The 18,196-nt window shown below is 44.1% G+C and overlaps 1 protein-coding gene across 1 annotated transcript in view; it reads left to right on the top strand.

Annotated features, from left to right (window-relative positions):
• RGS10 (regulator of G protein signaling 10) overlaps window positions 1-18,196 on the top strand; it is a 41,190-nt gene that overhangs the window by 4,930 nt on the left and 18,064 nt on the right. The window contains exons 2-3 of the mRNA XM_033942542.1: window positions 5,660-5,778; window positions 16,764-16,850. Of these exons, the coding sequence (XP_033798433.1) occupies window positions 5,660-5,778; window positions 16,764-16,850 (206 nt within the window). The remainder of the gene's footprint in view (window positions 1-5,659; window positions 5,779-16,763; window positions 16,851-18,196) is intronic.

Below are 18,196 nucleotides of genomic sequence, written 5' to 3'. Positions count from 1 at the left end.
TGGTCTTCCATCCAGTTCGCTACTGTTTCTAGAGTTCGGTGAAGTGTGTCTGTTATGGTGGTCTTTGGTTGTTCAAAAAGTATGAGGATGGTGATGTCATCTGCATAACTAGATTATGCCTAGTTTGTCCAGGTATGTTCCGAGGGAGGCAGTATATAGGTTAAATAGAGTAGGGGAAAATGGGGATCCTTGTGGTACTCAGCAGGAGTTGGACCAAGGTTCCGATTTTTCTTTATCCAATTTTACTCTGTATGTTCTGGATTTTAGGAAACCCTCAAACCATGACAGTACTTTATATGAGATACCTATTGTGTCCATATCGAATGCTGCAGTCAGGTCCAGTTGTATGAGAAGCATTCTTTTTCCTGTGCTGAGGTGTTATCTAACTGTATCAATAAGGGAGCCTAGTAATGTCTCTGTGCTGGAGTTGGTTCTGAAGCCAGATTGCGTAGGGTGGAGTATGTTATGGTTTTCTAGATAGGTGGTGAGGAGTTTAGCTACTAGTCCTTCTGTTAGTTTGACGTATTGAGGCGATGGGTCTGTAGTTGGAAGGTTGGTCTGTTGGTCCTTTTGGGTCTTTTTGGATCGGGGTGATGATGATTTAACTGAGATTAGTTGGGAAAAGGCCGTATGTGAACATGTTTTGTATCCATTGAAGTAGTAGAGTACAGAATTTTGTACTTGATGTAGTTAGGAGATATGGTGGGCAGTGGTTGAGGTCAAAGGATGAATGGCTGTACTTTTTGTAGAGTTTGTTGAATTTGGGCCATTGAATATTGGGGAATTGGGACCAAGTTCTGTCTGCGCTCTTGATTATTTTTCTGTGGTGTATATTGTGCATTCAATAGGGTGGAGTGGGGTGCTGTTGAGGGTAGCTCTGGCATTCGTGATTTTGTTCTTGAAGTGTTCTGCTAAGAGGGTGGCTGAGGGGGTGGGGGTATTGTTAGTGTTCATGAGGGGTTTGGTGTCTGTTAGTTGTTTTAGTATTTGGAATAGTTTTTTGGTGTCTTGGGTTTCTGTGCCTATTAGGTTGGTGTAGTATGTTTTTCTCTTATCCTTTAGTAGTAGTTTGTATTGTTTGTTAATTTTTTTTCCAGGCAGTTTTTGTGTGGTCTAGGTTATTTTTCCTCTGTTTTCTTTCTAGTCTTCTGCATTGTCTTTTGAGTAGAAGTAGTTCATTGTCAAACCATTGGTCTGATCGTCTGCTGGTTCTTGTTTTGTTTTGTAGTGGGGCTAGCTCATCAAGGGTGTTAGTGCTCAAGTTGCTCCAAAGTGAAATGAAGTCTTTGGGGTTGCATTCCAGGATTGTTTCATCTATTTTTGTCCAGAATTTGGTGGGCTCGATGTGCTTGTGTGAGGTGTAAGTTACTTTTTTGGTTTTTGGTGTGGTTTTGTTTTTAGTCCAGTTGATGTTGAAGGTGTATGTGTAATGGTCAGACCAAGGGGATGGGGACCAGGTTCCATTTGATGTTTGGATTTCAGAAGCGGATGGTTGATGGGTCATGAAGGTTGCAATGTTGAGTTGGTGTCCTTTCTCATGAGTAGTTTGTGGGTTTAGGATTTGGAAAGATAAGGCATCAAGAAATGATAGAAGGTTATCTGCTGGATTGGATGTTTGGTCTTCGAGATGTAAGAACATAAGAACATAAGAAATGCCTGCACCGGATCAGACCCGGGGTCCATCTAGTCCGGCGTTCCGCACACGCGGAGGCCCAGCCAGGCACACCCTGGCGAATACAATGTCACTCGTATCCCTCAATGTCTTCTGCAAGAAGATGTGCGTCCAATTTTCCCTTAAATCCTAGAACGGTGGTTTCCTCCACCAGCTCTTTCGGGAGAGAGTTCCAGGCGTTCACCACTCGCTGTGTGAAGCAGAACTTTCTGACGTTTGTCTTGGCCGTGTCCCCTCTCAGCTTCAGGCCATGACCTCTGGTCCGAGACTGGGTTACATTTGCCAATGTGAATAACGCTGTTTCTTGCTCACCATCCTTTCCCCCTGTTGGTGAGTGAGCTTGCTCCATTATGTCAATTCCTTTTAGCAATTTAAAAGTCTCTATCAGATCCCCTCTCAGTCTTCTCTTCTCAAGGGTGAATAGTCCCAGTTTTCTGAGGCGATCTTTGTAGCTCAAGTTCTCCATACCTTTTACTAGCTTCGTCGCTCTCCTCTGCACCCTCTCCAGTAGTGTTATATCCTTCTTCAGGTATGGAGACCAGTGTTGGACACAGTATTCCAGGTGTGGTCTGACCATTGCTCTATAAAGCGGCATTATGACCTCCCTTGATCTACTCGTGATTCCTTTCTTTATCATGCCTAACATCCTGTTAGCTTTCTTTGCCGCCGCTGCACATTGAGCCGATGGCTTCAGGGTTCTATCTATCAGTACTCCCAGGTCTTTTTCTTGATCGCTCTTCCCCAATGTTATACCTAACAGTTTGTACCCATGCTCCTTGTTTTTACTGCCCAGGTGCATCACTTTGCATTTTTCTACATTAAAACTCATCTGCCAATTTTCTGCCCATCTCTCAAGTTGCTTCAAATCTCTCTGGAGTTCTTCGCTGTCTTTTTGTGACCTGATTGCTCGGCATAGTTTTGTGTCATCTGCAAACTTGATGATAGCACTGGTCGTTTCTTCTTCCAGGTCATTTACGAAGATATTGAATAAGATAGGCCCAAGAACTGAGCCCTGAGGCACACCGCTAGTTACTTTCTTCCAGTCTGAGTACTTCCCATTTATGCCCACTCTTTGTCTTCTGTTTTCTAGCCATTTTCCTATCCATCTCAGTATATCCCCTTCTATTCCATGACTTTGTAGTTTCTTGAGAAGTCTCGCATGAGGTACTTTGTCGAACGCTTTCTGGAAGTCCAAGTATATTATGTCAACCGGTTCTCCGCTATCGACTTGTTTGTTCACTCCCTCGAAAAACTGAAGTAAGTTTGTCAAGCATGACTTCCCTTTCCTGAAGCCATGCTGACTACCTCTCAGCAGGTCATGGTTATCCAGGTGCTGTACAATGCTGTCTTTAATCAAAGCCTCAACCATTTTCCCAGGGACCGATGTGAGACTCACTGGTCTATAGTTTCCCGGTTCTCCCCTTGATCCTTTTTTGAAGATTGGTATTACGTTCGCTATCTTCCAGTCTTCTGGTATCTGTCCGGTTATAACTGACAAGTTAGCGAGGGTTTGCAGTAGTTCTCCGATTTCCACCTTTAGTTCTTTTAATACTCTCGGGTGAATTCCGTCTGGGCCAGGGGATTTGTCACTTTTTAGTTTGTCAATCTGATAGTATACCTGGTCCAGATCCACCTTCACTGTGGTGAGGCTCTCCTAGGATAAGGTTGTATGCTGCAGTTAATGAGTTTTGATATATGAAGTTCTTAAATTCAGGTCTTACTGTGGTCCAGTTTCCCGGCGTTATGTAGCAGAGCATGCAATTTAATGAGTTTTTTAGTGTGGTGCTTGAGAGTTGACATGCTAGAAGGTCCATGTATGGGGTGGATGTTTTTTCAAGAATGTTTAGGGTTAGGGAGTCTTTGATTATGATTGCTAGTCCTCCTCCTCTTTTTTTCTCTCTGCAAGTCACTGTTATTTTGTATCCTTGAGGGCAGACTTCAGTTATTCTGGGATCTGTGTTGATGTTAACCAGGTTTCTGTAAGAAAGAGGCAGTCTAGCTTCTCGTTTTTTATCCAGTTTTTTATATGTTCTGTTTTTGGGCCTAAGGCTCTGATGTTTAGGTAGGCACATGTTAGTGTGGTGATATCTGTTTGGTGGTTGTGGGTCGTTTTAGGGTAGATGAGTGATTTTAGGTAGGTGTTGAGGTTTGGTTTTGGGGTGTGTAGATCTTCTTTCCCATGCTGTGGAGATGGGATGTTGGACGCTAGTTTGGTTTCTGTTGGAATTCTCCTGTTATGGTGAAGGATTTTGTTTGTCATTGAACTAGAGGTGGGGGTGAGTATGTTATTCGCTACTGCCTTCCAGTTGGTAATGAGGAGGATTAATAGTAGGATGACCTAGGTGAATGTTTGTGGGATTTGCTTCATTTTGGTGGTAGGGGGGAATTTTGGGAAGAGGCGTGGTTCTTTGTGATTAGGTAGTTGGTCCTGTCCTGTGCTGTGACTGGTTCTTTGTGGTTTTCTGTGATTAGGTAGTTGTGCTTGTGTTGTGTTCGGTTGGGTGGGAGGTCGCTTCTTGGTCGCTTCACAAAGGTGCTCTCGCTAAGGCAAGTGCCTTTGACACACACCGTAGATGGCGTTCCGAATGGCTGCGCGCCGTTAGGTGCTGAGCCTTTTATTGGCTCAGTGGTGCAACGTCGAGGGGGAGGGGCCGAGCTCGCACCCACGCCCTGGGTGCTCTGGGCACTGCTCCCGCTCTGTCCCCGCTGCTCAAAAATACAATGTACTGCCCAGCCCCTCCCGTTCCCACTCCCCCATCTCTCCTTCAAACTTTAGACATATGCAAATATTGAACAACTATTTAGAATTGAAAGTCCCAAGATAATCAGCCATTTATGATATGATTGTGAGCAGCCGTGGTCAGCGCTGTCCAAAAAGGTTCCCATGTAGTTTGAAAGTGCACTCCACGTCAGGATGAAAAGTCAAATGCAGTATTTCCTTCCTCTCCCAGACCGTCCAGCCACTTAATCGGAATACACTTAAGGACCATCTAAGATAAGAACCTGCTCTCCTCTTCCTGGGAGTCCTTTAAATTCAAAACATTTAATTATAGCACTTGACAAAATGAGGTGTGCAATGAAGTTGAGTCAGTTTTGGGCAGCCATTAGTGAAATATGGCATACATAAGTTTGGTCCGGTAACAAAGTTTACAAGATTTAAAAAAATATATATATTTGTTGTTGTTAGTATTTTGTATATATGGCTTAGAAGATAGAGTTGAAAAGAATAAAAAATGAGCAACACGGAGGCATGCGAGTCATGGGCGGTCCCTATGTGAAAAGAGTCGCTGCTGAGGCCCTTGTACAAGATATGATATCAGAATTATGTTGATGATATTGAAAAGCAGATATAGTGCTGGGTGTAGGGACTATATTATTCGAGAAATATTACCCCTGCATTTAAGACTTTTCGATCACTCAACGTGGGTTACGTTTAGTTATGTCATTTTTGTCAAATCTATAACAACAAAAGTAAAACATAATAAAATATCATAATAAGGAAAAGATGAGATTTTAGTAAGGTTTCAAAAGAATTTAAAGGCGCATTATTAAGGAGTGGTTATAGCCTATGAAGGTCTCTTAAATCTAAAGTTTTACTTACTCCCCATCTCAGAAGCAGAGATAACATGTAGCATTTAAATACCTCCATGGCATAAATGCACAGGAAGCATCTCTTTTCATTGAAAGGAAGCTCTGAAAGAAGGTGAGAGGGATCAGACACAGGGTGGTGAATGCATGGAAGCCTCCCAGTAGAATTGGTGCAGACGAAAAAGCAAAGAACAAAGACATAGATAGTAGTTGGTATGGATGGGCAAAATGGTCTTTATCTGCATCATTTTCTCTGTTTCTACATAGAAGTCTGAATCTGGTACAGATAGAGCTTTGAAGGCCTTAGAGCAGGCTACAAACTACTGTCAGTATGGGATCTTGAAGGTAAAATAATTTCACTAATGATTGGTCCTTTTTCTTTATAACTTTTTTTGATAGAGATTCATGACAGTGATGGGACCTCAAGTGGCAGTCACCAGACTCTGAAAGGAACTGCAAGATGGATGCTGTCATTGGAGAAACTTCTAGAAGATCCAGAAGGAGTCAGACAATTTAGGGTATGGGTCTTGCATGTTATGTACTGCCTTTCTGTGGTACAATCAAAGTGGTTTACATATTACATACAGCTACTTTCTCTGTCCTACTGGGCGCATTGTCTAAGTGTTTTGTGCCTGGGACAATAGAGGGTTAAGTGACTTGCTCAGGGTCACAAGTAGGAATTGAACCCTATTCCTCTGATTTCCAGCTCACTGCACTACCTCTATGCCATTATCTTTCTGAGAATTAGCATTCCTGGAGATCTTGCTGCAAGCACAATGATGTGAGGCCAAAATATGATGTTGAGGCATCCTATAGAACTGCCTTTGTGTGATAGGCCTGTTACCCAATTGCCAACTGCCCTCCTCATGAAGGAGTGTAACCTGCACAGAACAGCTCTGGCCACCCTGAATGGACTACGCAGGTCTTTATCTGCCAGAGAGCAAATCGGAAGTAGGGGTCTGACACAATGTTTTCCAACCAACAGAAGAATTTTATTCAATCAAATTGAAGCTTGAGAAAACACATGCATTGACTCTTGACTTAACACGGTGCCATGTTTTGGCAGAAACCCCCCTGCTTCAGAAGCCATAGTCTCTTATACAATGTTAGGGATTCAGCTCTACTCAATCCCCAAATCTTGATAAAACTCCAAGTAAGAAAACCAGTTCACTGTCTTCTGGCGGACTTGAACTAGTTTTGTTATCTGGAGTTTTTTCAAGATTTGGAGTTTGATGGCCATACAACAGGGACATTATAGGAAATTTATAGATGTTTGGGAACCATTGACAAAATTCTGTAAGGCGTGATTGTTGATTTTGCCTTTTGATCATACATGTCCAGGGTGGATGGATGGGGAGGGGGTGGGGGGATAATTTTAATATGAGTGCAATTGTTGGATATTTAGAAAGAGGGGGGGGTGATATATGTATTTGTCATAAAATATAATTTGATAGAATTTAAGAGCTGTTAAAGTGTAAAATGTCTGTATAATATGTTGCATTTGTTTTTGGCTTTAAAATTAATAAAGATATTAAAAAAAAAAAAAAAAAAAGATTTGGGGTTTGTGTAGAGCTGAATTCCTACTTACTGCTGAAACACGGCACCTGTCAAGACAGAGTTGATGCCTTCATTTTCTTAAGCTTCAATTTCATTGAATAAACTTCTTCAATTGAATGGTAAACATGGTCAGAACCCTAGTGTAGATTTGCTCTTCTTCTCCATGTAGAAGTATTCATTTTACTTTTTTGGACTCCTTTTTAACTGTCTTTATCTGCTATCTCATGTAAGGTTAGATTCCCATCCTCTTCTATTACTCATGCATAGAAACATTGATACATTTACTTGTATTTAGTTTTAAACATATTATATGGCTCTCACGGAATTACATTTTAAAATATATGGCTCTCTCAGCCAAAAAGGTTCTTGACCCCTGCTTAGTGTGTCCAGTGTGATGGCATCTAGCAGTCTTGGGTTGAGGCTGGACTTAATAATCAGGCTACACCTCTACTTCTAGTGTCAGTGCGTGAGCAAGCTAGCGCTTGGTACCCTGGTGGGCAAAGCATACCCAAGGTAGCTCCATCATTGTCTTTAAGCCAGGTTTCGATAATTAGGAAGATGTCCCAGTTATTGTGTGCGAGGAGATCATTTAGTATAATGTCTTTGTTGTTTACGGACCTTGCATTTGCTAGTGCAGTTTTGATTTTTTTGGGGTGTGGGTGAGGGGATGATGGTGGGGATAAGAGAACGAGGTCTGTGTGCAAAGAATTTGCTATGGGAAAGGTGACTCATTTCTACCCTATGGGGAAGCTCACCATATCTACTCTGGCCTGTGATGACTCGGATGGAGGAATACATGGTGACAAAGAGAGTAATTGCCATGAAATAGGACAGCAGCGATTGTAGCATTGGTATTATCAAGGCAATGTAGTTATGAAGAACTGTGGTGGCCAGGTTTGGGTAGTTTACAAAGAGTAGCATACAATCAGCTTGGGCTTGAGGGTAAACATAGAAACATGATGGCAAATAAAGGCCAAATGGCCCATCTAGTCTGCCCATCCGCAGTAACCATCAACTCTTTCTCTCTCCGAGAGATCTCACATGCCTATCCCAGGCTCTCTTGAATATAGAAACATAGAAACCTGATGGCAGATAAAGGCCAAATGGCCCATCCAGTCTGCCCATCTGCAGTAACCATTTTTTCTTTCTCTCTCCGAGAGATCCCACGTGTCTATCCCAGGCCCTCTTGAATATAGAAACATAGAAACCTGATGGCAGATAAAGGCCAAATGGCCCATCCAGTCTGCCCATCTGCAGTAAACATTCTTTCTTTCTCTCTCTCAGAGATCCCACGTGTCTATCCCAGACCCTTTTGAATTCAGACACAATCTCTGTCTCCACAACCTTTTCCGGGAGACTGTTCCATGCATCTACCACCCTTTCTGTAAAAAAGTATTTCCTCAGATTACTCCGGAGCCCATCATCACCTCTTAACTTCATCCTATGCCCTCTCATTGCAGAGTTTCCTTTCAAATGAAAGAGACTCGACTCATGCGCATTTCCATTACGTAGGTATTGAAATGTCTCTATCATATCTCCCCTCTCCCGCCTTTCCTCCAAAGTATACAGATCGAGATCTTTAAGTCTGCCAGATACTTGTGACCTGTATTGGCTATTGTTGGAAAAAGGATACTGGTCTAGATGGACCTATGATCTGACCAATAGGAAGCACACAGACACAAGTAGGATATTGCTGAAGGAAGGCTGTTGAAATTAACTAGATTTGAAGTAAGCACTATGATTCTTCCCATTCATGTGTCTTCAAAGTTCTTGTCACTAGAGATGGGCGGAACTTTTAGCTGCTGTCTCTAGAGTATCATAGAATGACTTAATTCTGTTTTCCTTAATGAACAAGGACTAGAGATCCCAGAATACTCAAGGCTGTGAGTTGTACAGAAATCTGTAGCAACCTGTTGTATTACTGCTAGGTAGAGAAAGAGTGAATTCTTGTGCGCATACAGAGAAAGAGATGAAGGGCTGGAGGCCAGCTACAGATTATTATTCACTGAAATTATCCAGGTTCTAACAAATCATTTAGGACCCCATAGAATGAACACATGGCCCTACCTCCTTCAAGAGTATTCTGGGAATTTTTCAGTTAGGAAAAACACTTTAAAAAAAGGAATTGACAATCCAGGACTGAATCTTGTATTCTGTAATAATTGGAGGCTGCTCAGAGATGTATAATGTGTCTTAGTAAGGCAATAACACTTGTTCTAACAAGGAATAATTTTTAGCTTAAAATATTTGATGGGGTCATACTGTGGTCAGGAGGGTGATGACGCTGAAGCCCGGGAAGGCGAGTGACCTAGATTAGGAAGGTGATGATGCTGAAGTCTGGGAAGGCAAGTGACCTAGATTAGGAGGGTGATGACGCTGAAGTCTGGGAAGGCAAGTGACCTAGATTAGGAGGGTGATGACGCTGAAGTCTGGGAAGGCGAGTGACCTAGATTAGGAGGGTGATGACGCTGAAGCCTGGGAAGGCTAGTGACCTAGATTAGGAGGGTGATGACGCTGAAGCCTGGGAAGGCAAGTGACGTAGATTAGGAGGGTGATGACGCTGAAGCCTGGGAAGGCGAGTCACGTAGATTAGGAGGGTGATGACGCTGAAGCCTGGGAAGGCAAGTGACGTAGATTAGGAGGGTGTTGCCTTGCCGTTGAAGTCTGGGAAGGCAAGTGATGTAGATTAGGAGGGTGATGACGCTGAAGCCTGGGAAGGCGAGTCACGTAAATTAGGAGGGTGATGACGCTGAAGTCTGGGAAGGCGAGTGACCTAGATTAGGAGGGTGATGACGCTGAAGCCTGGGAAGGCAAGTGACCTAGATTATGAGGGTGATGACGCTGAAGCCTGGGAAGGCAAGTGACGTAGATTAGGAGGGTGATGACGCTGAAGCCTGGGAAGGCGAGTCACGTAAATTAGGAGGGTGATGACGCTGAAGTCTGGGAAGGCAAGTGACCTAGATTAGGAGGGTGTTGCCTTGCCGTTGAAGTCTGGGAAGGTGAGTCACGTAGATTAGGAGGGTGATAACGCTGAAGCCTGGGAAGGCAAGTGACGTAGATTAGGAGGGTGATCACGCTGAAGCCTGGGAAGGCGAGCCACGTAGATTAGGAGGGTGATGACGCTGAAGCCTGGGAAGGCGAGTCACGTAGATTAGGAGGGTGATGATGCTGAAGCCTGGGAAGGCAAGTGACGTAGATTAGGAGGGTGTTGCCTTGCCGTTGAAGTCTGGGAAGGCAAGTGACGTAGATTAGGAGGGTGATGACGCTGAAGTCTGGGAAGGCGAGTGACCTAGATTAGGAGGGTTTTGCCTTGCCGTCGAAGTCTGGGAAGGTGAGTCACTTAGATTAGGAGGGTGATAACGCTGAAGCCTGGGAAGGCAAGTCACGTAGATTAGGAGGGTGATGACGCTGAATTCTGGGAAGGCGAGTCACGTAGATTAGGAGGGTGATCACGCTGAAGCCTGGGAAGGCGAGTCACGTAGATTAGGAGGGTGATGACGCTGAAGCCTGGGAAGGCGAGTCACGTAAATTAGGAGGGTGATGACGCAGAAGTCTGTTAAGGCGAGTCACATAGATTAAGAGGGTGATGATGCTGTAGCCTGGGAAGGCGAGTCACGTAGATTAGGAGGGTGATGACGCTGAATTCTGGGAAGGCGAGTCACTTAGATTAGGACAGTGATGACGCTGAAGCCTGGGAAGGCCAGTGGCGTACCAAGGGGAGGCGGTCCACCCCGGGTGCACGCCCCAAGGGGGTGCACAGCTGGCCACCCTCCCTATTCTGCCACTGCTGCTTTCCTTAACCAGCAACAGCGACAGTAAACCTGTAAACAGAGGTGTCCGGCGGTTGTTCAGCTTCTGGCTGGCTCCCCTGCTCAAAGCTGCGGGTGTTGACTCCTCACGCAATCAGTGGCTGCATCGGAAGCATTCCCTCTGACATCACGACGTCAGAAAGAAGGCTTCCGATTCAGCTGCGGATCGCGTGAGGTGTAGACGCCCGCGGCTTTGAGCAGGGGAACTGGCCAGAAATGCTGGGCAGGGAACAGAAATGTTACTGCTGTACAGGGAAGGGGGGATGTAGAAATGTTGCTATTGCACAGGGAAGGGGGGTAGAAATCCTGCACAGGGAAGTAGGGGGAAGAAATGCTGCACAGACAAGGGGGGTAGAAATGCTGCACAGGCAAGGGGGTAGAAATGCTGCACAGGCAAGGGGAGGGAGAAATGCTGCACAGGCAAGGGGAGAGAACTGCTGCACAGGCAAGGGGGGGGGTAGAAATGCTGCACAGGCAAGGGGGGTTAGAAATGCTGCACAGGCAAGGGGAAGAGAAATGCACAGGCAAGGGGGGGTAGAAATGCTGCTGTTGCACAGGCAAGGAGGGGGGAGATAAATGCTGCTGATGCAGCACCCGATTGGGGAGAGAGAGGGAAAGGAGGGAGAATGAAGACAAGGGAGAGGAACCAGAGATTCGATGGCATGGGGGGAGTGAAGGGAAGAAGATAGAGAGTGGGAAAGAAGGAAGGAAAGGAGAAGAGAAAGAGAGAGATGCCAAAGCATAGGGGAGGGGATCGATACAGAAAAATGGAGAGGGGGTGAAGCTGAAATTAATCATGTGCAAAGGAGAGAAGGGACACAGGATATACAGTTTATTGAAGGGACATAGAAAGAGGGAAGATGCCATATGGAAGAGAGAGAGGGTGGACAGTAGATGAAAGGGGTAGAGAGAGAGGGCAGAATCTGGGTGGAAGGGGCAAAGAGAGGGCAGATGTTGCATGGAAGGGAGAGAGGATAAACGCTGTATAGAAAGAAGAGAGCAAAGAGAAGATTAAAGCAGAACGACAAAAGGTAGAAATATGTTTTTGTTGCTTTACTTAGAATCAAGTAGTATTGTAACTGTATTGATAAAAGTTTATAAATAGGAAATGGAAATAAGGCAATTTTTTGGACTAAACCCCTTTCCTCAGATCAGGATAGGAAACCATAACAGCAGTATACTGTACTGTTCTGAAGAAAGATTTGACCTTTGAAAGCTAATTGAAAAATGGAGTAGTTCAATAAAATGTTATTTTCTTATTTCTCATTATTTGTTTTATTTTTATTTGTTCATTTGTAAAGTAGTGATTGTTATGTATCAGTTTTTTCAAATTTACATCTACTGTCTTTATATTTTGCACAGTATTAGGGGACATGTGTTATTGTTTTTGTGGTGTTGTGGTGTTGCATTGTATGCAGAGTCTGGTTTCTTGGTGGTTCACTTTAACTTTTGTCTACATATTTCTATTTTTAGTTTGTGATTATTCCATATTGGGTGAGGCTGTATCTGTGTTCTGTGTGTATGAAAAGGACATAATTTTCAGTTGGCCTTGACTGTGCGGGATCTGGCTTGTTTAGTTTTACAATGTATGTGTTGGTGTTCTAGTGCTCACTGCAGTGTTTAAGATGCTGCCTTTTCCTAGGTACATTCTTGTTGTGCGATATGTGGATTGTTACTAAAAATCATATTTTTCATATAGATGAGAGGGGGTGTCAAAAAATGATGGACCCCGGGTGTCACATATGCTAGGTACGCCACTGGGGAAGGCGAGTCACGTAGATTAAGAGGGTGATGATGCTGAAGTCTGGACACACATACAAGGGATGGGTCATGGGTAAGGTGACCATACGTCCTGTTTTGAACGGGATTGTCCCTTTTTCAGCTCCCCTGTCCCGTTGTCCCCATGCATAGCTTCGGGACGCTGAAATGTCCCATTTTCAGAGAAGGCATCCCGAAGCTGTGTGTGGGGCCAACGGGATAGGGGATCGCAGGAGAATGGGCTGTCTCCCTGCCCCAGGACCAGTGTTAGGGGGAGGAGCAAAAAGGGCAGGGCAGGGCCTGGCCTCCCCCCCCTACTGTCTGGTGAAGTCTTCTTCCCTCCCTTCTACTCCCTCACTACCCTCTTGCCAGCAAGCGAACTAAACTCAGGCCGCGGGGCTCTAACACGGCACGCACTGGCTTCCTTTTGCACCGAAACAGGAAATTACGTCATTCCTGTTTCGGAGAAGGGAAGGCAGTGTGTGCCGTGTTAGAGCCCCGCGGCCTGAGTTCAATTCACTTACGGGCCGTTACTGTGGAGACAACAGGACGCTTTGCCATCTCCCACCCACTACCTACCTCAGTGCCTCTCTGCTGGGGTTACCGGGCAAAGGAGATGGGCCCAGACCGGAGAGAGAGAGCTCGTGAAGGTGGCAGATTGCCCGCCACACCCCGAGGGCCACAGCAGCTGGCAGGTAGCCCAGCGTACAAAACTCAAGCAGTCGACTTCTAATCAGTCACACTGGATGCTAATCGTTTTGGATTTTCTTTTTCTCCTTCCTCTAAGGATTATTTATGTACCTTAAGGAAGGAGAAGAAGAAGAAAATTCAAAACGATTAGCATCCAGTGTGACTGACCATTCTACAAAGCCAGGATTTTATGGGCTCTCTTACAAGTGTAGCCAGTATTCAAAGGACCATTTCTAAAGTCCTATTTTTCAATTTTTTTTTACCAGCACTCTAAGGCCAACTCTCTAACTGAGTATCTGAATTTACCCGTCACTTGCACATGGAGGGGGAAGAAGACAGATGCCAGACCAGGGGCAAGGAAGGAGGGAGGGAGAGAGAGAGAAAAGAAGGAGAGAAAATGCCAGATAATGGAGGGGGAGGAAGAGATAGAAGAGGAGAGCAGAGAGGTGCCAGGGTATAAGGGAAGGGAAACTAAGGAGACAGATGCCAGACCAGAGGGAAAGGAAGGAGAGGAGATGCCAGAGCATGGAGGGGGAGGGAGAAGTAGAAGAGAAGGAAATGTGTGTGATGCCAGGCCATGGGGTTGAGTGGGAAGGAAGGAAGGAAAGGAGAAGAGACAGATGCCAGAGCACAGGGGAAGGGGTGGAGACAGAAAAATGAAGAGGGGTGAAGCTGAAATGAATCATGTACAAAGAAGAGAAGGGACACAGGACAGACAGCTTAGTGAAGGGACATAGAAAGAGGGAAATTGCCATATGGAAGAGAGATAGAGAGTGGACACTGAGAGAGAGGGTGGACACTGGATGTAAATAGCAGAGAGGGCAGTAGATGGGAGGGGTGAGAGAGGGTGAACAGTAGATGGAAGGGGTAGAGAGAGGGGGGGACCGGTGCTGAATGGAAGTGTGGGGGAGAGGGTGGACAGATGCTGAATAGAAGTGTGGGGAGGGGGGCAGACATTGAATGGAAGGGGGTGAGAGAGGGGAGTAGATGCTGGAAGGAGGTGGAGAAAAGAAAGAAAAAAGGGCACATGCTGGATTGAGGGAAGAGGATAGAGTTAGATACTGGAAGGGGTGAGGGAAAGAGGTGGCAAGCTGTAGGTAGACACAATGAAAGAGGGAAATTGAGGACTGAATAGTAAGAAAGAATTTAGACAGAGGCAGAAAATAAATTGAGAAGGAAGAACAGGAAGAAGGGAGCAGAGAGAGAGAGATGCCTGAGCAGGGAGAAGGGGAGGAGACAGATACCAGACCTGGGAGGAGGAAAAGAGGAAGGAGACAGATACCAGATCTGAGGGGAGAAAAGGAGGAGAGAGATATGCTAAAATCTGCTGGGAGGGAAGGAGAAAGGGAGGCGAGAAAGGGAGGGGGGGTTATAAGCAGATTAGAAAGACTAGAGAGAGAAAGGCCTGAACCAAAGGGGAAAGACAGGAGGCAGATGCAGGACTATGGGAGGTTCAGACAGAGAGGGAGAGACCCTGGGGAAGAACAGGGAGATTTAAGATAATAACAGAGGAAGGAGAGAGAGGGAGACCTGGAACAAAGGTACAAATGAGAACTGACACTGGATCAGGGGAGGGAAACAGAGGGAAAAGAGAGAGAGACCTGGATCCAAAGGGGATGGGGCTGGATTGTGAAAGAAATGTTGGATGCGAAAGAAAGATTGGATGCACAGTCAGAAGGAAGTGCAACCAGAGACTCATGAAATCACCAGATAACAAAGGTAGGAAAAATGATTTTATTTTAAATTTAGCGATCAAAATGTGTCCGTTTTGAGAATTTATATCTGCTGTCTATATTTTGCACTATATTTGTCTATTTTTCTATAGTTACTGAGGTAACATTGCATATTTTAAGGTAATCTGCCTTGACATCTTGGAAAAACTCCAAAACTCGTAAATGATAATTTACATTTTCTCTGTGTACAGTGTGCTTTGTGTTTTTTTTTTTTTAATTTTATGTTTACCATTATGAATTAATAAGTGATTGTGTGTATTATTTTTATTATAATTGTTATGTGTATTGGGAGGGGAGGGAAAAGAAGGGTTTAAATTTTAACAATTATTATACATAATAGGTAATACAGATATTTTAGGTATTATTGTTTATAAATACAGAATAATATATTGTATTTACAGTGATACATGAAAGGAATTCAAGTGTATGTTTTATGTGATCTTTTAAAATTTCTATGTTACACTTGTTGATATATGAAAATGAATAAAAAATTTAAAACAAACAAAGAAAAAAAAGATATTGTGTGTACATGAAAAATGAATGGATGAAATTGGGGGCGGGGCTAGGACGGGATGGGGGCGGGGCTGAATATTAATAGATGTTGCATTTTGATGAAAAAAATAAATGGTCAAGTTAGTCATGGGTCTGTATATTCATAATATTACCCATCTTTTTAAAGCTCAGTTTCAAATATTAGTTCACCGTTATCTATTACAGTGGTAATTTTGAGATTGAATATACAGGAATTGCATTCCCGTGGTTAGCAAAGTGGCAAAATGTTTCGGAGCATCATTCTCCTTGTTAACAGCTACAGAATTAATTGCCATTGATTTTGGGTATACAGTATTCTCAGAAACACACACAACCTTGTTTAAGCCATAAGTCTTTACAGGCTAAAACAGTCCTGGAATTAATAAAAACTCTTCCCATATATGTGGGAAGACTGTATGTTCCTGAACAAAACAAGAAAGGCAGGCTTGGATGAGCCTTTTAGCATGCCCAGGGTCTGATGTGGTTCCTACCTTCACATCTCTCGTTCTTGTGGCTCTATACTGGGCCAGGATGTGTTCAGCCAACATGTATTCTAAAATGATTTTCTTAGATTTATATTGTAGAATGGAAAAAAAAAAGCTTTTCAATCATGACCGCTATAGGGCACATTCAGAATGTATCTTTTATCCTTTGTTTAAATGGATTTCTTTTTGCATGGAATGCACTTTCTTTAAACACAGCTGGGGAAAAAATTAATGCATCTCTGGGTTTAATTTACTTTAAGATAATTTATTATCTGCTATGATTACATTGAGTAACTCACTCCATCATGAAGCCTTGTAAAACACAGGCTCAGTTTAAATGATCTTTGGCCCTGATTAAAGCCACAGGATGCTTCATCTGTAAAGCACCATTAAATGTCCCTTCCCAAGGACCCTGGTAACAAGAACAGTGAGGAGTCTGGGAATGAGCTAGAAAAAAAAACCCGCCATTGAGGGATTCCTGATGAAAGCCAGTGGAAAAGGCTTGAGAAGAATGACTGTTTGACCACTGGATAGCCACTAGAGAAAATCGCATCTATCCAGGGATTCTCAACTCAGTTCCTGCCCCCCCCCCCCCCCCCGGAACGATGTGAGAACCTCCGATCTATAGGAAGGGTTGTTTTGGTCTCCTTTCCTTCTGGGCTTGTGTTTTCATAGATTGACTCCAGAGGCCAGCCTAGCAAATCCAAGCAGGTTTCCCAGCTTGTTCACCCCTTGTGAGAGCCCCAGTAAGGAGAACAGCTATCTCCAATAGTTTCTGATGAGAGCTGACTAATCAGGGGGGAGTGAAAGAACAGATTCAGGACAGCTCCCTAATGAAAACTGGAGGGAGGGAGAACATTCCTTCCACGCATGAACTCGCTGATTCTTAGGGCCTGGAAGTGAGGGTCACAAATTTGTGTTGTTTTTTTTCTCCGTACAGGAATTTTTGAAGAAGGAATTTAGTGAAGAAAATGTCATGTTTTGGCTAGCCTGTGAGGATTTCAAAAAAATAAAAGACATGAAACAGGTAATGTATAGAACTCCTTCAGGACCTGAACATCAGATGAGGGATGGGACAGGGCAGCTGAGCAAGCCTCCAGACCAGGCCAATCTAGTCTAGATCAGGGCAAGGTGGCAGAACTGGCAAAGGGATTGGGACATCATGGGAGGACTGGTATACAAGCAAAAAGAGAGTAGAAGAACGGACATACTGGCCAAAGCAAGGCGGTTGAGGTGGCAAATGGAAAAAACAGGTTTTATGCTGCTTATCCAAGGAATAAGCCATGGATTTTCTTAAGTCCATCTTAATCATGGCTTATGGACTTTAATTTTAGGAACCTTTTTTAAACCCTGCTAATCTAATTGGCACTGAATTCCAGAGCTGAATTAAACGTTGAGTGAAAAAATATGTTCTCCAATTTGTTTTAAATTTACAACTTAGTGGCTTCAGTATGTGCCTCCTAGTCCTAGTAATTTTGAAAAGAGTAAATACTCAGTATTTTATAGACCTCTATCCTATATCCCCTGAGATGTCTCTTCTCCAAGCTGAAGAGCCATAGCCACTTTAGCCTATCCTCATAAGGACGGAGTCCCATCCCCTTTATACTTTTTTCACCCTTTTCTGTACCTTTTCTAATTCCACTATATCTTTTTTTGAGATACGGCAACCAGAACTGCACACAGGGTATTATAACATTCTCATCTTTGTTTTCCATTCCTTTCTTGATAATTCCTAACATTCTATTTGTTTTCTTAGCCACCGCTGTTGCACACTGAGCTAAGGGTTTCAACTCGCACAGTTTGTTCAGGTCGCTCTGTAGTTCTTTGTTGAGGAATGCAAAGAACTACAGAGCGACCTGAACAAACTGTGCGAGTGGGCAAAAAGATGGCAGATGAGCTTCAATGTGGAGAAATGTAAGGTCTTGCACATCGGGAAAGGGAACCCCATGTACAGCTATACGATGGGAGGAAGGGAGATGGGGAAAGGCACCCTAGAAAAAGACCTGGGGGTATTGGTGGATACAACAATGAAGCCAGCGGCGCAATGTGCAGCGGCCTCAAAGAAAGCGAACAGAATGCTGGGCATTATCAAAAAAGGTATCACTACCAGAACGAAGGAGGTCATCCTGCCATTGTATCGAGCAATGGTGCGACCGCATCTGGAATACTGTGTCCAATACTGGTCGCCGTACCTTAGGAAAGACATGGCGATACTTGAGAGGGTCCAGAGGAGAGCAACTAGGATGATAAAGGGAATGGAGAACCTTTCATATGCCGAAAGGTTGGACAAACTGGGGCTCTTTACCCTGGAAAAGCGGAGACTGAGAGGAGACATGATACAGACATATAAAATCATGAAAGGCATAGAGAGGG

Source organism: Geotrypetes seraphini, chromosome 4, assembly GCF_902459505.1.
Source record: "Geotrypetes seraphini chromosome 4, aGeoSer1.1, whole genome shotgun sequence".
NCBI lineage: Eukaryota > Metazoa > Chordata > Amphibia > Gymnophiona > Dermophiidae > Geotrypetes > Geotrypetes seraphini.
The sequence above is the reverse complement of the archived record's forward strand: the minus strand, read 5'-3'. Positions and strand labels throughout refer to the sequence as shown.